Source organism: Marmota flaviventris, chromosome 3, assembly GCF_047511675.1.
Source record: "Marmota flaviventris isolate mMarFla1 chromosome 3, mMarFla1.hap1, whole genome shotgun sequence".
NCBI classification, from domain to species: Eukaryota; Metazoa; Chordata; class Mammalia; order Rodentia; family Sciuridae; genus Marmota; species Marmota flaviventris.
Genome location: NC_092500.1, coordinates 137,123,901 through 137,144,479, shown reverse-complemented (window position 1 = coordinate 137,144,479; position 20,579 = coordinate 137,123,901). Strand labels below are relative to the sequence as shown.

The 20,579-nt window shown below is 40.8% G+C and overlaps 1 protein-coding gene and 1 non-coding gene across 3 annotated transcripts; both read right to left on the bottom strand.

The window, feature by feature from the left end:
* Window positions 1-11,667: 11,667 nt before the first annotated feature.
* Window positions 11,668-19,259, bottom strand: LOC139705255 (uncharacterized). Of its 2 annotated transcripts, none has more exons than XM_071610416.1 (2): window positions 13,352-14,082; window positions 11,668-12,604 (listed from the first exon to the last, which is right to left on the bottom strand). In XM_071610416.1, exons 1-2 carry the CDS (start codon window positions 13,963-13,965, stop codon window positions 12,238-12,240), a joined length of 981 nt encoding a protein of 326 aa, XP_071466517.1. In that variant the 5' UTR covers window positions 13,966-14,082; the 3' UTR covers window positions 11,668-12,237. The 2 variants fall into 2 exon arrangements, 1 of the variants encoding a protein (XP_071466517.1); XR_011707159.1 differs by lacking the exon at window positions 13,352-14,082 and adding an exon at window positions 19,149-19,259 and having other exon boundaries at window positions 12,425-12,604.
* Window positions 19,260-20,038: 779 nt separating this feature from the next.
* Window positions 20,039-20,142, bottom strand: LOC114107311 (U6 spliceosomal RNA). Its single transcript, XR_003585323.1, has one exon. It is a non-coding gene; the product is annotated as a U6 spliceosomal RNA (small nuclear RNA).
* Window positions 20,143-20,579: the final 437 nt, after the last annotated feature.

The following is a 20,579-nucleotide window of genomic DNA, read 5'->3' as shown; positions in this document are numbered from 1 at the left end:
AGTTTTTAATTGTGGTAAGAATTATGAAGAGAATAAGATACGGTGCTGCAATAGTAAAGGGAGAAGGGCTGAGTTAAGTTAGACTGAATAGGGAAGGCTTCACCATTCACTGAATACTGATTTGGTGTGTACAGAATGCTGGGGATTGGCACCCATTGGTTACTACCTCTTTTACCAAAGGGTTTTCCTCTGGTTTCCCAGCCATCTTTTGTCTCTGTGTCTTCACTTGGGGTGACATCTTCCTTAGTCTCCACCTACAAACAAAGCTAATCTGACTATTTTCTACTCTTCAAGACTGCTAGGTCAAGTGAGATTACATGAGATCATATACTGTTCAACAGATATTTATGGCACATCTATATGTTAGGCAGTTATCAATGAATCTCTCTCTTCCCCCCGCCCCCCCACACCTTGTGAAGTTTATTGATATTTTTGAAAATATATTGATTATTACTCTTACTTTTTTATTTACAGAAAAGAAAAAATTTAAGGCTAGAATTTCTGAGTCCATTTTTCTTTGTGCTCTGTTAAGCTGGGATTTCAAATATTTGCAAAGCAAATTGTGCATTATATTTATTTAGAGGCATTTTCCAATCAACATTTCTATGTCTCACATAATTGCTTTACTCTTTATCAGGTTAAGTCACTAAGTGAGGTAAGCTCTCTATTTCAACTTGGTCATTCAGTGTTTTGTATTTCTAGCCTTCTGGTTTATTTCAAGACTTTATCTTGCAAAAAAAAAATGTCTATGTTCAAAGTTATTTATTATACTATAAGCAGGCCTGAAGCTGTAACTTCTACATGCCTTATGGTTCAATCCACTACCTCAAAACAGCTAGGTGAGTCTATTTATCTTTCCTACTTTTTAATGTATTTCAGCAGACTAAGGAATATTGGTTGAAGATGCAGAAACATACATCTTGTGAGAAAATGGGTCGGCTCACCTTCTTCTACTTTGAGATGGGCAGGCTGCCAAAAACATTCACAGCAATAAAATTATTCCTTAACTTACAATGATTAATGAGGAAAAGGAGCCTCTTTACCTCAGCTAAATTCTACAGATGACAGAACAAATAGGAATGAAGAAATGGAAGTTGCTCATGGTTTTTTCATGTAGAGGTAAGAATAACAAGAAACGAATGGGCCATAGAATGTCCACTTTACACTAGGTGGGGAAAAAAAAATCCAAACAACTTTGTGCTACTACCAACCTGCAAACTGCCAAAGGTAATTGAATGACACTTGAGCTGCCTAGGCAAATGACATTTGGAGAGGAAACAGAATCCATTTTTAAACATTTGTCCTGTAATCTGTACTCATAATTTTTGCAGTGGCAATGACTTTAGGAATACAAAATTAACTCTGCACTTCAAGACTCTTTTTGCTTACTTAATCATAAGAGGACATACAGTTTCAAATGAAAAAAAAAACAGAGAACAAGAACTAAAAAATGTCAAGTACAGTATTTAAAACAGAAAGAGGAAAAAAAAAAAGAGAAAGAAATGACCAGAAAGTATCACTCAAATACCCTTTGTCTCCCCCAATTTAAACAAAGTAAGCTAGGAATTATTGTGAAACTCTCTCTAATCTATTTTTTTTAAAAGTGAGTGCCATTCATGATTATATCATAGATAAAACACTTTGAGATTGAGTAAAAAGATCCCTTTTGGAAGTCAGAGTGTGACTAGACATTTTTCAGATGAGGGCTGCCAGGTTGCATGACCAGTAGCTAAGGACAAATGGGTGCCAGATAAGAAAAGAGAATCAGTGGATACGAACTGTGTGGAAGTGACCTAATATAGGAAAAAGATGAACCAAGAAAATATTTCAGGCAGGGATCTTTCATTTCAGCCAATGGTAACTTCTTTGCAGTATATATTTTGGAAAATGTCATTCTCTAACCCATGAATTCAAGATAGGTCACTATGTGTCATTTTTTTCTGCTTAACTTATCTAAAATAATCAGGCAGGTGTATGCATGTTTTTTTTTTTACCTTGTCTCTTTTTTTCTTTCTTGCCATATAATCTACTTGCTATCATCAACAAATTATTTGACCAGATAAGGAACCTCTGACAGGCAGATATATAATTACAAAACATTATTTTCTGTCTCCGCAGCATTGGTTTTCCTGATATTTCTACTACAGTGATAACCACTATATTGAAAGGGTGCTGATCATGCCCAAGGACAGAGTTGTTGTTGAACAAGTTGGAAATTAATCAATCTGAGGGTCTGTAAAATTTAATTCAGAAACTGCTGGCTTTAAGTTTGAATTTTGATTGTTTTTCTGGGAGCACTGAGGGAATCTTTCATACTCAAGGACAATAATTAGCCCTTGCCTGTCAAAGAAGCAAAATTCTGCTTCATTAATAGACTCAAGAGAGGAGCCTCTCTGAACTTGCTTTACCATCCAGCTGGATAGAGGCAGGATTCAGTAGAGAAGCATCTGGGCTGCTAAGGGATTCGGGAGCACTTGGGGAGTTTCCTCCCAAGGACTAAAACAGTGCTAGTTATAATTTCTATTATACCAGGGGCAATGGGAACTTCAAAATAAGGGGAAGGAATCAATTCTGAGCAGACAGAATCTTAATTCTCCTTCTGGCACAAGAGGTCCTAGCAATTGCTTTCTTAAGTGTGACTTGTTTTCTCCATTTCTCCCCATGAAAATTATATATGAAAGAAAAATATTGCATATTTACTCAAGGATATTGGATTTCAGATAAAGATGCTTCTAACATCTGACTATTCAAACAATGCTGCTGGGCCCAAATTATTTCTATGAGAATGTTTTGGTTTGGATATGTGGTGTCCCCAATAAGCTCATATGATAGATAATAGAGGAATGTTAAGAGGTGAAATGATTAGATTATGAGAACTATAACCTAATCAGTGGATTAATCCATTTGATGGATTCATAATTTGAATGGATTCCTGGATGGTAACTGTAGGTAGATGGGGTGTGGCTTAAGGAAGTATGTCACTGGGGGGCATGCCCTTGGGGAATTATATTTTGTCTCTGGCTCTTCTTTCTCTTTCTCTGCTTCCCGGATACCATGAACTGAGCAGCTTTCCTTCACCATGCCTTTCTGCCATGATGTTCCGCCTCACCTCAGGCTCAGAGCAATGGAGCAGGCTAACCATGTACTGAACCTCTGAAACCATGAGCCCAAAAGAAATTTCTCCTCTAAGTTGTTCTTGCCAGACATTTGGTCACAGTGATAAAAAACAAAACAAAACTAACACAAAGAGCATAACAATGGATTATGCAAATGACAATTTCCATTTTTTCCTCCTGCCTTTATTTTCTGGTTTGCTAGTGTGATAGGAATGAGGTAGTTTAGTCTATGATTTCCAATAAAACTTTCTGCAATGGTGGAAATGATCTACACTTGCATTCTCCAATATGGTAGCCACTACTGGTGAGTAACTGAAATGTGGCTGCTGTGAGTGGGAAATGAATTCTTAATTTTATCTAATTTTAGCTGGTTTAAATTTGAATAGCCACATGTAGCCACCTGCTATGGCATTGACAGAAAGATTTGAAGGCTGGAATAAAACCAGAGGTGATGCATTTATCCACATTTAGAATTTCTAGATGCTAGAATTAGAATTATTCAAATGTCCTGTGTTGTCGCTTCACAGAAAGGAATTTACTTTGCTTTTTACTTTTTAAACCAAGAGGAACACACATTTGCAGGTAAGGCAAGCAGTTCAGGGAATATGCTTTCATGAACAATTTTACTTCTTCAATTTTATGTAGGAAATTGATCTCTGAGTCATATAAAAGGAAGTATCTGCTACTGAAGAAGATACATCATGACACTCAGTAGTAATTGAACATGAATTTGTCTGAAAGTTGCAATATCTCAGCTTTATTCAGGATTAGGCTTGCTTTTTTTTCAACAGGCCAGGAGAACTGTCAAGGTATTAGGTGAAGGGTGTTAGATGAAATGTTCAGCTATGGTGATCTTTCTGCTTTACAGTTGTATCTGCATAAGAAATCAAATAGCAAACATTCAATGTTTTTTTCATTAGTAATTATTACAACAAATTCTGTTATAAGCTTATTTGCCTTTGGGTTAACTTATTATGAACAGCTGAAATATCAGCTCATGGCAAGTACCAGAATCTACTCTTTCAGGATGACAGAGTAGCCTATCTCAACCGATAAACATGCCAATGTTGTTTATATACTAAATAATTTATATGGTACACAAAATGCTCATATTTATATTTGAAATGAGTTTTTTTTGTGTGAACTTCTTCAATTATGTACCAAATATGTCTTTGATAGCCATTCACAAAATGCCTACATTATCTAGGGTTTAATAATGGCTTCAACGCATAAGGCACAAAGTAGCATTTATCTATGGGTTGTGGTAAAATGCTGGTAAGCAAGCATTGTGATGGCTGACAATTTGGGTTTCTTATCCTCATATTTCCTGTCCTCATTCTTCCTGTTGCCTGTGAAGAGGGCACTACTGGTGTGCTGGATGCTCAGAGAGGTTTTCCAGAGCTGGTCATGTACATGCACATCTCTTCCCAACTTTGTGTTCATTCTCATGCTTGAAATTGACAGTGCTGGGAATATTCACACAAAGAAATTATTGAATGCTACCAATCAAGGATGTATAATTATGGGACAATTTCTTGTTGAACATTTACTAGCACAGCACTAGATATGGAGGTGATCAGTTCAATGCTAATTATAATGTTGGGAATAGAAGGAGTGAGGACAAGATATCAGAGATCTTCATTGCCTTTCTAATCCTGTTTCCTCATTTCCACGGGCCGTTTTCTATATTCCAAACAGGGAGAAAATAATGTATAGGTCAAAATATGCCACACTTATCTGTAAAGCCTTTATCACAAGCTTTGGATAATAATAATTATTATTACAATTATTATTTTTTAAAATTATTATTTTGGTCCCAGGGATTGAACCCCAGGGCATCTAACCAATGAACAACATCCCCAGCACTTTTCAAAAAAATTTTTTTTTTTTTAAATTTAAAGACAGGATATCGCTAAGTTGCTAAGGCTGGCTTTGAACTTGCAATCCTTCTGCCTCGGCCTCTAGAGCCACTGGGATTACAGGTGTGCGCCACTGTGAGTGACTTTGAATAATTGTTGTAAGGCTCATTTAAATAGATCCCCATCATAAAGAGTTGAAATGCTTCATAACTCAAGTTGGAGCATCTCAAAGCTGCAGCTAGACCTTGTCAGTGACCCGTCTTATTTAGGATCCTCTAGCTACAGTGATTGCTAAATCATTTCATATTCATGAAGATGTTTCAGATGAATATCTTACACATAGCTTTGTGTAAGAATCATAAAGTAAATTCCCAGAAGTTTATGGTAGGAATTGACAACATGGAGAGGCAAACACCTCACCCTTCCAATACTAAAAGTTAGCTGAAGTTCACTAAATTGTGTGCCGAGCTAAGTGATTCTTTTTGACTACTAGGTATGTGTCACTTCTCCTTGTCATTTTAGTATCAATTCTTGCCTACCTTTTTTTTTTTTTCCCAAGGACTGAAATTTCCTCCAGAATCAGGAAATGAAAAGTGGATGAAACTGGGAAAATTGAGACTCCAGGAAAATGGATGAATAGATTGTGAATATCTATGAAATTTTTCACATTCTATCTTCCATTTCCTCCTTGTTAACTTCCTTCTACAAATGTTTTGTAAAGTAGGAAAGCCAATTTGGATATATAGAATATGTAATGTGTTCTTAGCCTAAAGAATTGCCCTCTAATAATATTATTTTAAAAGTTATTTTTAGAAAAGCGAAGTGAAATTGCTCTCCAGATTCTAATAAGAGTGATTTGTTATGGCAATACTTTCATTAAAGGGAACGTACTCATTTTTCTTTTCCTCTTCTGTCCTCATTTTGAACTTTGTACCATTTACTAAACTCTCCTATCTTGTTGTACCATTGCTCTCCTAATTAAGTAAAAAGTCTCAAAGCTCATGTTCTTCAGAGTATCTGGAGAGAAGATATCAGACAAGTTACTATCTTACATTAATTATTTCAGAAAAAACTCTCCCTGTGACTCCCTAGAGAATCTTCCTAATGTACTGTACTTCTGTTCTTTCCACAAAAATCTCCTGCAACTATGGACAGTCACATAGGTTGAGATTTTTGCAGTGAGAGTGTGTTCAGGGAGGTGAGGTGCCAAATTCTGAAAATGTTGGCAGCCCTAAAACAAAATTCTGTTTTGGAAGATTTCCCCCTTACAACCAAAATCTTGCTTCAAGTGTGGATCAGCACGTGGTTAAACTAAAGAATCCTATAATAGTGCTTTTTTCATGTGAGTAAGCAGGATTAGAAATGAGTAAGCGTTCAACTTCCCTTTCCCAAGTGGAAGTTCACACATTTCAGAAAACAGTCTATCTTTTGGAGAACATGGCAAAACAAACTGTCTTGCTTCAAGGAAAAAGTCCAAACAGGAACACATTCCCTGACAGGGCTTCCTTTCAGAGCTTGTCTTGAGATTAATGGAAAGGCAAGACACATGTATACACACACACACACACACACACACACGACAAAAACCAAAACTTTGACAATTTACAAGACGTAAATAAAACAAATCTGGAGATGCTCCTCATAGCAAACAGACAACAGATGCACGTGGGCAGAATATATCCTGGTACACAGTTTGCTTCCAGACAGGCTGATTTAGGAAGCTTTAAAGTGAATGCTATTTGTTCACACAACTACACCTCTTATCCTAATGTCTACATGGCAATCAGAAATCCCACTGCTTGAACCCTGGCTTCTCTTTGGCTAAGTTTTAAAATTCTGTTACCTGTAATTTTTTTTAACCTACAAAGTTAAGAAAAGCACGACACCCACTTTACCTACTTTATTATTGTCATTCTTACTTATTTTTATTTTTACTTCTAAGTCATATTGTGATTCTGTTCATCTGTTTCCATCTCTTGCCCAAACCTAGCTGCTGATCATCTCTATCTTCTGCCTAGAATATTAAAATGACTTCTTACTGGTCTTCTTCTCTCCCTTCTTGAATCACATGTTTATTTTCTTTATCATAATATAAAGTTATGCTTTAAAATTTATTGTTTTCTTATTTGTGATCCCCCCCCCCCACATCCCCAACAAAAGCATATAAGCTTCAGTGAGATAAGGAAATGTGAACAACTTTTTCACCATTATATTCCCAGGGCCTAGTAATCATGTGTGGAACACAATGTTAGGCACAATAACAGCTAGACTTACTGAGAACTTACTCTATGAGAGGCTCTATTCCAATGGCATTATGTATATAAACACATTTATTTCATAGCTTGAAAAGTAAGAATATTTTTGTCCCATTTTACAGATGGGAATTTATGAGGGCCAAGGTCATAGACTGAGGGAAACTAGCTGTGGAATCCAACTCTATGCTCATTTTTTTCAAATCTTGATTAATAATTGTTAAATAAAGGAGTGTTTAGTTAGTATATGCTTAGTATAGAGCAAGTGTTAAGAAAATAATGGTATTATTAATAACATTATTATCAATATTGGAATATTTCATTCTCATATGGGCTTGCTTCCACAGAGTTGTAGTGGCCAGGGTATTAGTTAAAGCTGTTGAAAGATGAGTGGGTTGCTGTATAGACTGTGAAAGTTCTCCCGAGTTAGCTCTCTGTCTATAAATCCGTGTCAGATGAGCCTTGAGTTGAATCAGCTGATTTGGCTTACGGCTATCTCAGACAGCCTCGTTGGACTGTGAATCTTCATTTTCAATTTGAGAATCTAATGCTACCCGATGTTTCGCAAATCTTACTTATAATCAGTGTTACACTTCTATGTAAGCTATAAAATATATTTCAGTGACTGGAAGCCATTCAAAAGATTATCTAGAGATTTACTACTTTTAAATTGGAAGCAGAATAAGTGCCCTGGCTGAGCAACAGAGGAGAAACACCGGGACTAAATCTTCACCTAATCCCCACTGTTCTCTTATGTTGGTCTTTCCTCATTTCAATCAAATTTGACCTTTGACAAAAGATTCACATTAATGAAAGGAGGTAAACACGCTTTTAAATTTTTAGTTGTTCTATTGATTTGGACTGACACCACATCCAAAATAGACTAGTTAAGGGGCTGGGAGGCATAAAGAATATTGAGACAGGATTTTACTCAGACTAGCCAATATCTTGTTTTAACTCTAAAAGTTAAACAGGGAATCCTGATTGTCTCAGCAGAGTAAAAATGAAGATTTGCAATAACTATAAAAAGGATATACCTGCAGTACCAAACAGAGTGTATATGCAGGCTGAGTAACCATCTTCTGCAATACTTGAGACCAAAAATATTTCCAATTTTGTATTTTTTTTCAGAATTTGGAATATTTGCATATGCATAATGAGATATCTTGAAAATGAGAGCCAAGTCTAAGTAGTAAATGCAATTGTGTTTCAGAAACACCTTATATGTGAAAGTAATTTGATAAAATGTTTTTAGTATGTCTGTGTTTTGAGTTGACATATCATATAACTATCTTGAGGGCCTATTTATTTATTTATTTTCTTACTTTGAGACTTCCTGGAGTCTCAATGACTGAATCTTTTACTTCTTTAAAAAAAATAATAGATAACTTAAAATGTATGTGTGAAGGTTGTGTGCAGGAATAAGATGTTATTTTCGTGTTACAAATCTCTAAGGAGCTGGTGACATTTTTTAACCTCCTGGCTAAAGAAAAAACCTTAAAGAAAATAAATACCAAAACACAAAAAACAGAGAGTGACTTGGATTCTCTCTTTTGCTTACCATGTAGTATGGTATTGACCCAAAGTCCTACATATTAGATCCTTTATGTTTCTAATATTTAATCTTTCAGTGGTGTCTGGCTAACTTGAATACACAATGCCTGTGTACTTTCCTTTCTTTTTCATGGTGTGGAATTGTGAGTTCGAAGTGTGTATTTTGTTGAGATAAAGCTTTTCTTCTTTTCTTGGAGTTTGTTTTTTTTCCTCCCAATACTATGCCACTTCTCTTTAAGTGTTAAACAACATAATGACACTAGCAATAAATAATGGTAAGTTCAGTCTTCAAAGGGAAATGTTTTTGAACTACTTACAAACTTTCTTTGTCCATAGTATCTTGTTTTCCTTCCCCCAATTCAAGCAGGTAGTCTGCTCGTTGTTTATTGACTAAGAAGAGATATGGTATGGAGAAAAACCAGGTGAAAAGAGCCTGTCTGGACTTAGTTCCCAAAGGCTAAATCCTTTAAAGAGTTTAGACTGGAAAGATCTGAAGGAAATATCAAAAAAGAAAACATCTCTGAGAGAATCATCAGGTACGAGAGAGCCCTTTGAGAGGTAGATTAATCAAGAGAGAAGGAAGGCATATAAAAATTCCCTTGGTTTGCGAGGAAGACAAATGATCAGAGAACAAATTTTGGTATCTCTAGGGGAAAGGGGCCCTGGCTCTACTTCTCAGCCACGTGCCAGAGAGGTAACATGACCCAAGGAAACAGGAAATATTGATGTGTTAAAGAAATATAAGAAAACGACAAAGCAGTTAAACAGACTGAGAAAAGTCTTAGCCTGAGACTTCAGAGGTTGTGAGATAAAAGGGTACAGCGCAGCCCACTGTGGAGCACAGTGGGGTAGGTGCTGCTTTAACACTGTGAAAACAGATCTCAGAGGAATCAGCTTAGCTCCGCCAGGCACAGAGAGGTACTTCAAGCTCTCTGTTCAGCTTTGTAGTGCTGCATTGCATAAAGATCCCTGGGTGATCCTCTCTCAAGGATCCAACAGTTCAGATTTTCCTACACTTGAACACGCCATCAAATGGACTTATTTGACAAGCCTGCATAAAGAGATGTAAATGTACAATTCCTGTGCTTGGAATGAACATCTATTTCAATTACCTTAAGTTGGGAGTCCTGGATAAACATAGCCCTGTAGGAATTGGTAGTCTGTCCTGTTGCTCCTTATGTTAAGGATCTCTGAGGCAGGAAGGAACTTGTGATAAAGAAGAAATCTAAGTCATATTAAGTCATGGACTCCAGGGGGTATCTGAAGACCTGAAAACAGTACTCCTCCTACTGTTGTATGTACGGCCTCCAAATGTATCATGTCTTCATTTCTGAAGCCTGCAAATGATCATAGGGTCTTTACAGATACAATTAAGTTAAGGATTTTGAAATGTGGAGATTATTCTGGATTTATACAGGTGGCTACTAAGTGTTCTTATAAAAGAGAGACAGAGGGAAATAAGAGACATGAAGAAAAGAAAATGTTTGGGGCTGGGAGGAGAGGGTTCATTTTCTGAGAAAAGTATATTTATTTTAAGGTGATAACAGGTGACAATGGTTTTAACTTTGAAGCTTTTGCTTTTAGCTGTTCCTCTGACATGAGATGTCTTCTCAACTATAGCCAAATCTGGAAGGCAGATGGAAGACTTCCCATTCAGGGATTCCTATTTCATGTATATATGTTTACAGCTAAACAAATGTATTTTAAAATTATACATCATTGTAAATGATCCAATAATAACTCAATATTATATTATCAGTATTGGTCTGTTTTAAGCAACTCTTTGGTAACCTACTTTTTCAGTGATTATATAATAACCCCTCATATGACTGCAAAAGCATTAAGCTATTCTTGTTTGATAAAATGTTGTTTTTTTGGATGTTTAATAACATAACGAATGCTTTGAGGAATGGCCCATACAGAGTTTGGGCCATTCCTCAATTGTTTGTAGAGTTCTTTACAAATCTACTTGAAAGGATATTCATAAAAGAAGAATTTCTGAGTAAAGTGGCATAAACTTTTGAAAGTCTTTTAAGACATCAATATGCTTTCAGAAGCATTATAATGATTTATATGTCTGCCTGTACTATATTGATAGCAGTGAGATGGAAAGGATAGGCAGTGGAGAATAGGGAAGGAAGGGTGAATGTCAATAGGAGGGCAAGCATGAGGTCAGCCATTTTAACAGGCCCTGATATGTTATGAGACAGTTTCTGTTTCTTAGGGTGTAAATCTCCATCTGGCCAAAAGCGACCACATAATCCATAATCTGGCCCCTGTTCTCTGAGGGACAATTGAAATATCAAAACCCAATCCATAAGAACTTACAATTTTTCCTCATGTGCCTTTAAAACAAGGAGACCTGTAAGATTACGAGGCACTCCTACCCCTACCCAGTGCACTGCACAGGGAATTCTGAGTCTTTCCTTCACTTTCCTTTTTAATAAAATTCTTGCTTGCTTGCTGACTTTGGCAGAGTTCATGCTGTTCATTCTTTGACTTTGTAGAACACGAATCCAATCCTAACTCCTGATGGTAACAGCACCATCATAGTAACTTTTGCCATTCAAACAGCCAATCCACCCATGCACCCTTGTCTACCACATAGGGTCAACTTGCAATGCAGGTAATGTCAGTCTTACCCAACATTACACTTACTAATGATACGAAGGGCACACAGGCAGAGGAGATATGGACTTGGCATTCCTCTCTGGATGGGTCATTAGAGGCTACTTCCTAACTGTCCATTTGTCCACACTAGGATGCAATTTGGTTTCTGAGAATCACTAACAAATGACGCAGAACATAATAGCTCAGTGCCGCGTCCGGCCAAGGGAGCCGAGTCCGGCGAGGGACGGCGAGGTTAAAAGACACAGGACACCAAGGTTTTTTATCCAGGAGAGAGAGATTTTATTTTTCCCCCCCTTTTATATATCCTCCCATACTCTGGGTTAAGCATACACACACATACACGCATTCTTTACTGTAGGAAGCGGTTTCAGGCAGCTTTAAGCAAACTAGGTCTGGTTTTGCAGGGTGCTCATGTAAGGCTCAGCTGTGTCAGCTAATCAGTAGGTACAATCTGTCCCAGGCTCTCTGTGAGGGCAGATAGACAGGAAGCCCATAAGACTGATTCAGACTTCGGTGGAAGCCCACAAGGCTAATTCAGACTTCGGTGGTTTTTTCGCCTTTACATGCGAAACAAGGGACAGGGAACTTATTCTTTTCCCTGTTTAGGGCCAGGGGCTTCACCACAAGTCCCCCTTTTTTGTTTTTCGCAAAGTGGAGGCGGAATCAAGTGGCCCCTGTCTTAGGTCGTCTACCGCCCTCATGTCACTTACCCGTCTCTGGGGAGGCCCTGATCCCCTGTCTTAGGTTGTGACATGAGCGTAGAAGTTGCCCGTCTCTGGGTACCACAAGATAAACACACCGAAGGAGCCGTTTTATGGGAACAGATTACATTTTCAAATGAGCAAGCCAGACCTGTGGAGAATCACCCTGTTCTAGAGCTGCAAGAGCTTGTACAATCATTGTCTTTTTTAACATATGGCGGGCCCTAAGGCGACAGAGAAGCCACAAACAAAGTACGATACCAAAGCAACACATTGTCCCAAAAATGTCCACTCCCACCCATTCCTTAAAAAAGGAAAAGGCAGAGGACAGCCAACTGGTGAGTTGACCCAAAGTCACTGGTTCGACACGGGTACTATTCAAAACAGCAATCTGAGTCAGTTGAGACTGGATCAAGTTTTCTGCTTCCAAGGACCAGGTTCCGGACAGGTATTCTCCGATGATGTGAGAAGCATTTCTGGAATCATTAAATCTGACAGAGGTTATGCATAAATGTGCACGTTGATCAATACAACCCAAATGTACCAGATCAGACAATTCCTCAACTTGAGCCTGAAGCAGATCTATCCTTTGACTAGCAGCCAAAATCCCAGATAAAATATGTTGATTGAGTTTACTTTGAGATTCAAGTACAGTGGATGTTTGTTGAATAACCTGATTAATAGTGGCAGCAGTTTGTACTTGGCTGGCCATGGCAACTCCAGCTGTAACAGCCGCAGCTGCAGAAACTGCAACAGCGGTAACTATAGCTGCTGTAATTCCAAAATCTCTACGCTGTCTTAGCAGCTTGACAAGAGGAAAATGGTCAGAATCGGCAGTAACAGGAATCGGCACAAAGGTTGGAATTTTCATCACTACTGCTACGGACCAAGAGGCATTCCAACATTCGGCCAGGTAACAGGTGACATTAGAACAGTCTAAAAAATCTTTGGTGGAGTCATTAGCCAGCAGAAACAGGAAAGGGGACTGGAGGCAAACTGGGGCAGGAGGCAGAGAGGAATTAGTAAATAAGGAGTTATAAGAACGAGGTGTGAAGCGCCGGCCATTGTGAGTCTCAGCGACGGACCCAGAAACATTATGAAGCCAGTCCCGGGTTCCCAGAAATTGTGCCACTGCAGAAATATCCGCCGTGGCCCCCCGTTCATTTGCCACCAGCCACTGAAACCAAGGCCAGCCATCTCCAACCGAAGAATTACCACTAGAGGAGTTAAGAACAAACCTCTTTAAAGACGGAGAAAGGGAGAATCCATCAGCGATCTGAAGTTTGTCCCAAGACAAGCCCTGACAGGATGTAAAGATTGGAGGGAATTCTTTATTAGGAGTGCATAGGGGAGAGGCTCGGAAACGGGTAGCATTAGGGGTCTTATTTTTTGGTGTCATGGGTACTACCACCTCCGAAGTTGTCATTAGGGTAGTAATATTTAATGTCCCTTTAGAGGTGTCACCCGAGCCACTTTGCATCCCCTGGCTTACTTGTGTGAGCGCAGCTAAAAGCATGCCATCTGACACCTTGCTTGACTGCATGGGATCTTTCCAGACAGTCACATTTTTAACTCGGAGGGAGATGTAATTATTTTCGCTCATGGCAAAGCAAAAAACTCCCTTAAGGGACACACGGGACCCATTAAAAGGAGTAATGGAATCTCCCCGGGGTGCAAGGCAAGGTGCATTCAAGTCACATGAAGTGGAGAAAAGAGTAGGGAGAAAACTAGAATTAGCATGAACTGGCAGTGGCATAGGCCAAGCTCGGGCCACCGCCCACCATTGCCCTTCCTCACCCTTTGCCGTAATCAGAAGGAACAGCGAAACCAGGAGCCATCCCGGGAGAATCATTTTGAAAGTCAACCACTTCTTCCCTTTGTTGCACGGGTTTAACACAGCGCTCTGGGATCCAGATGGGCTTATCAGCTCCTGGAGGAAAAACGCACACAGCCCCTCTTACCCTTGCCAGGAGCGGAGCCGGTGGCTGCCACTGCCCTGTGGCCAGATCCTTCCACTTTACCTGTGCCTGCTGCATCTCAGGAGAAGAAAAATGCCGCTGCGCTGCCGAGCGGCCTTTAGAATCGACAAGCAAAAAATTTAAAGTGAATAAAGTTATACTTAGAAGTGCTTGTGGTCCCTGACAACTCCGGTATATCTCCCCCTCTTTTGTTTTTTGTAAATAAGTTTTCAAATGTTGATGGGCTCGTTCCACGATAGCCTGTCCCTGTGGATTATAAGGGATTCCAGTCTTGTGATTGATTTCCCATTGGGTGCAAAACCGTTGGACTGCCTGGCTTGCATAAGCAGGACCATTATCGGTCTTGAGGCATCGTGGGGTGCCCATAGAGGAAAAGGCTTTTAGAAGATGACTGATTACATCCTTAGCCTTTTTTCCAGTATGTAAGGTGGCAAAAATAAAGCCAGAATATGTGTCAGTAGAGACATGTATGAAGGAGAGCTTACCAAAACTAGGGAAGTGTGTAACATCAGTTTGTCAGACATCATTAGGCTGTAGTCCTCTTGGATTAACCCCAAGGGAAGGAGAATGAATAAATGGTGCACAGGTTGGACATAATGAGACAATCTGTAAAGCTTGGTCTCGTGAACATCCTGTGTGGAAGCGTAAAGACTGTGCATTTAAATGAAATTTGTTATGGAATTGTAGGGCCTTATCATATTTAGTTGTTACACAGGAAAGGCCGATAGCATGAGTAGCAGCGTCTGCTTTTGTATTGCCCTCTGACAAAGGTCCAGGGAGCCCCGAATGGCTTCGGATGTGGCCAATGTATAGAGGATCTCGTCTAGCCCAAATGAGAAGCTGAACTACCTGTAGTTGTGCTGTGATGGTGGATTGCTTCCCAATATATGATGCTGTTTCTATGACTAGAGCCAGATTAGCTACATACAAGCTGTCAGTATATACATTAAGGGGAATGGAACTATAAACTTTGAGAGCTATAATTAAAGCTTCAACTTCTGCCTTTTGGGCCGACTGACCTGACACAGGTCGTCGGTGGATTTGGGATCCATCAAAAACGACGGCAAATCCATTTTTGGCCCCATCTGTATATATAGTTTGGGCCATTGGAATAGGTTCCCTTTTTATAATCTTTGGGAAAATGATAGGACACCTTTTAAAGCCCTCCAAAAGTCTATGTTTAGGAAAGTGATTATCAATCTGACCCTTAAAGCTGTACAAGAAGAGACACCAAAGGTCATGTTCTTGTTGTAACTTGTGTATCATATCTTGAGTGTAAGGTTGAATTAGTATGTCAAAGGTTTTTCCAAACAATGTATCACCCAAATATTTAGCCTTCCAAATTAAGTTAATAACTAGCTCATAAAAGGGAGTCAGTACCCGGGGGTTAGAAGCCGGCAAGTGGACCCAATAAATGGGACCCGTTTGCCAGAACACTCCTGTGGGAGTAATTTTAGAAGGTAGAACTATAAATGACAAGGGCAGAGAATAATCTATCTGTGTAATCTGCATGTCCTGCAGAGCCTCTTCTATTAGCCTCAGTGCTCTTAAGGCTTCTGGTGTGGGTACTCTACACGACGTAGGAGAAGGATCTCCTCTCAAGAGGTCATACAGGGGTTTGAGCTCTCCAGTTGGAATGTGAAAAGACGGGCGCAGCCACTGTATTTCTCCGAGGAATGTCTGCCACTGATGTAAAGTTTTGAGCTGATTTATCTGGAACTGGGGTCTCTGGGGAAAGATTCCTATGTTATTAATGATGTATCCCAAATAATTGTAAGGGTGTTGAAACTGCACCTTTTCAGGTGCTATGACCAGCCCTGCCCCTTTTAGAAGGGATTGGAGGACTTCATAAGATTGAAGAAGCCTTTCTTCCTTGGGCCCTGCCAGTAAGATGTCATCCATATAATGAATGAGGTAGAGTTGTGGGAACTGCTGTCGAAAGGGCCGTAAAACCTCAGCTACAAAATATTGGCACATTGTAGGACTATTAGCCATCCCTTGAGGTAAAACGGTCCATTCATACCGTTGGTAAGGTTCCCTAAAGTTTGTGGAAGGCAAGGAAAAAGCGAAACGCTTTCGGTCTCGTGGGTCCAAGGGGATAGAGAAGAAACAGTCTTTTAAGTCTATAACAATAAGATGCCAATTCTTTGGGATCGCAGTAGGAAAACGTAGCCCTGGTTGTAAGGGTCCCATGGGTTGCATAGTTTTATTAATGGCCCGTAGGTCCTGAAGAAGTCTCCATTTTCCAGACCCCTTTTGTATGACAAAAATAGGGGTATTCCAAGGGGAGGTAGAGGGCACCACATGTCCCAACTTAAGCTGGTCTTGAACTAATAGGGAAGCGGCCTGCAATTTGTCCTTAGTTAGGGGCCACTGTTCTACCCACACAGGGTCATCTGATAACCAAGTAATGGACAGTGGAGGTGGCCGCACTTCAGTGGCCCCTAGGATAAATTTCCCAGTCCTCTCCGGTCTCTTCCCCGCCGGGTAACCTGTTCTGCTGGATCCACAGGTGATATTCTGCCCTCAAGTCTCTTTCCTAGTCCCCTTCCAGGGATCCATCCCATGTCTAGCATTGTGTCATTAACAAAGTCATTATTTCCTTTTAAAGTCTGGGTAGTGAGAATAGCCCCCATTTGATGAAGCAAGTCCCTCCCCCAAAGGTTTGTGGGGAGTCCAGTCACTACATAGGGCTGGAAATGGCCACTATGTCCTTCGTTATCTCTCCATTTTAAAAAGGAAGCACTTTTTTTTGGTCGGGTCTGTCCTATTCCCTGTAGTACAGCTGAGGGACTCTGGAGGGGCCAGGCAGATGGCCATTGTTTTTCAGAAATGACAGAGACATCTGCCCCCGTATCTAGTATTCCCTTGAAAGCCTTGTCCTGTATCTCAATGGTCAGGTTGGGACGTGAATCCAAATGAGCTACCCAGAAGGCCCGGGGAGTTCCAGTAAAGCCAAAGCTGCCTTCGCCCCGGGACCCACAAAGGGCGTGTCCAGGAATGGAAGCTAAGGGTAGCAGCAGCAATTGAGCTATACGCTCCCCGGGGGGGAGAATGACAATTCCTTGGGTAGCTTTTACTACTATTTTTATCTCTCCCTGATAATCAGCATCAACAACCCCCGTAAGAATCTTCAAGCCCCACTGAGTTGCGCTACCTCGTCCCAACACTAGTCCCACCGTCCCCTCTGGAAGGGGTCCAAAAACCCCAGTAGGCAGCGTCTGAGGTCCCATTTGGGGAGTTAATACCGCTCGGGAGGTGGAACTGAGGTCCAGTCCTGCACTTCCTGGTGTTCCCCTGGGGAGTTCCCAGATAGAAAGGGGTTGGTCAGTGGGAAGCGGCGGAGACGCCCACTCCCCGGGGCACTGTTCTGTCCCTGCACTGCCCCGTACACTTTGGCTTCCGGGGCCCGGGGCGGGCCCCTGCTCCCGTTTCCCGACGGTATTGGGTTACCCTGGATGTCAAATTTTGACCTGCACTCACTGCTCCAATGATTTCCTTTATGACATCTAGGACAAATTCCAGGCATCCCTCTGCCAGCACCCTTGTTCCTTTCCGGGCAGTTTCTCCTTATATGTCCCTCTTTTCCACATTCAAAACACCCCTTAGAGTGGGTTCCCCTGTTATCAGATTTTTGCAGTCCAGTCTTAAGGGCAGCAGCCAAAACCTGACCAGTGATGTGCGGCCCATCTATATCTTTGCATGCTCGAATCATGTCATCTGTACTTTTGGCTCGGGAGGATTTGATGGCATTTTGGCAATAAGTGTTAGCATTTTCATATGCCAGTTGTCTGATAAGTGGCATAGCCTGTTCCAGATTGGGGAATATTTTCCCAGCAGCCTGCATTAGGCGGGCTATAAAGTCCGAATAAGGTTCAGAGGGCCCTTGAGAGATCTTGGAAATTTTTGTTTCTGTCTTAGAAATGGGCAGGGCTTTCCAGGCATGGACTGCAGCTGAGGCTATTTGAGCATAAACACCTGGATCGTAATTAATTTGTTGCCCTATGGTGGCATACTGCCCACTTCCTGTTAACATTTCGGCATTTCGCCGTTGATGGCCCGCATTCAGATTAATCTGAGCCAGTTCGCGGCACCTTTCATGATATTCACTTTTCCACAGTAAGAAATCTCCTCCAGATAACACAGCCCTGCAAAGTTGCTGCCAATCACTAGGTATCAGTTGACTAGCGGAGAAGGACTCGAAGAGGGTCAATGTGAAAGGGGCATGAGGTCCATAATTAATGACCGCCTCCTTAAGCTGTTTTATGTCCTTAAAGGCTAGGGGGACATGGGCTCTGGCCGGCTGTCCATCAGCATCGGCGTTTTCAATCACTGGAAAAACCTGAGCTGCTCTAGAACCCCAATAGACTCCCGCCCGTCTATTAGGGGTGTCCTCATCCCAGTCAGGATTATAGGGAGGAGGTGCGGCAATTGAGGGAGCCGTAGGCACCCTGACATTTGTCCTTTTAAGGCGATGTTCTAATTCCTCTATCTCCCTTTCTAATCCCTCCTCTTCCTCAGAGAGAGAACTGAGGTCCTCAGGATCCTTTTCAGGCTTAGAGATCTGGAGGCGTTTCTTATTCCCCGAGCCCGAGTCCTCAAGAGGACCCTCATCCTTTAAGGACTCGGCCATTTGTTCCTCCTGTACCTGATTTAGGGCCTGTTCACATTCAGCAAGTTGTTCCTTGATTTTTATTTTGTCTGTCAATAAAGCATCCTTTACTAATCTCCATAAGGAAAATGTGGCAATAGGGACACTATCCGCGCCCCGGTCCCTCAGCAATTTCTGAAGGTCATGTCTCACTAAATCCCAATCATTATTATTAAGAAATCCTCCTGTCAGAAACCAAGGACAAGCCTGGGCAATAACTTCAACGAATTCGGTTGCAGTTTTAGTTTTTATTCCTGTTCCTTGTGTATTCAACAACTCTTTCAGTTCGTTGGCCAGACGAACCTTCGCTGTTGAGTTTCCCATGGTACGTACCCTTTTTCCTTTAAATTATCTGTAAACCAATCCTCCCCCTTCTCTCTTAGAAGGTGAGCCCCGTCCGCTTACCCCTGCTTTCCGGATCTCGGTGGGGACCTCCAATTGCCGCGTCCGGCCAAGGGAGCCGAGTCCGGCGAGGGACGGCGAGGTTAAAAGACACAGGACACCAAGGTTTTTTATCCAGGAGAGAGAGATTTTATTTTTCCCCCCCTTTTATATATCCTCCCATACTCTGGGTTAAGCATACACACACATACACGCATTCTTTACTGTAGGAAGCGGTTTCAGGCAGCTTTAAGCAAACTAGGTCTGGTTTTGCAGGGTGCTCATGTAAGGCTCAGCTGTGTCAGCTAATCAGTAGGTACAATCTGTCCCAGGCTCTCTGTGAGGGCAGATAGACAGGAAGCCCATAAGACTGATTCAGACTTCGGTGGAAGCCCACAAGGCTAATTCAGACTTCGGTGGTTTTTTCGCCTTTACATGCGAAACAAGGGACAGGGAACTTATTCTTTTCCCTGTTTAGGGCCAGGGGCTTCACCACAGCTCAGAAGCCTTTTACATTTGGGCTTTGTGTTACCTATTATGGCCATTAACAAACGACCTTATGTAAAGCATGGCCGAAAACACTGTCTCTGGGTGAGAAATCCAGTGGGCCCAGCTAATTTCTCTGCTGTGGTTGCTACAATGCTGAAAGTTTGAGGTTCTGCTCCCAGACTCAGTTAGGCTTTTGTGAGTTCAAGCTGGTTATAGGAATGCAGTCTGTTTTTCTGCTGGCGAGCCCATTATTAGCTTAAATCTTCAAAGTCATTTGAAGGACAGTGGGTTGAATCTGCTTGTGCCTTATTTTGTTTGAACTTCTTTTTTTTCCACATAATTTTTATTGGTGTGTTATAGTTGTGATGGGATTTATTTTTGCATATTTGTACATGCACAAAATATAGCAATATAATTTGGCCATTAAAAATATGGAATGCTTCATGAATTTGCATGCCATTCTTGCCTAGGGGCCATTGCTAATCCTCTCTATATTGTTCCAGTGCTGCAGAAACAAGCACTGTGCCTCATTTTTCCTGCCTCTCTCTTGCTGTATCTTTCTTTCTTTCTTTTTTTTTTTTTAGTTGTTGATGGACCTTTATTTTATTTATATACGTGGTGCTGAGAATTGAACCCAGTAGCTTTCTTTCCTTTGTTCTGAAACCAGTAAAGTTTCTCTTCTAAGATTCCATGTGATTAGATTGGGTCTGCCAGGCCATTTCAGGGTGATCTCCTTATCTTAGATATCACATTTGCAAAGTCCTTTTTGTCATCAAAGATAACATATCTACTGCTGATAAGTCTGGTAATTAGGGTGTGAACAATTTGGCAGGGATGGGATGTGGGGGTGTGTATTATATGCTGTATTTTCAGATATATTTATGTTTCTAATATATTACAATGATTAATATATTAGGTCATAAAATGAATATCTAACTTATAGAGTAGAAGTTTTCTGAAAGAAGA

Bases quoted from the DNA above. Each gene is read 5' to 3' on its own strand.
- LOC139705255 (XM_071610416.1), bottom strand. From the start codon at position 13,965: ATGATTCTCCCGGGATGGCTCCTGGTTTCGCTGTTCCTTCTGATTACG. The intron at 12,605-13,351 runs GTTTGTTCTTAA...AACCTCTGTCAG, and splicing joins CTTTCTCCGTCTTTAAAGAG to ATTTAATGATTCCAGAAATG.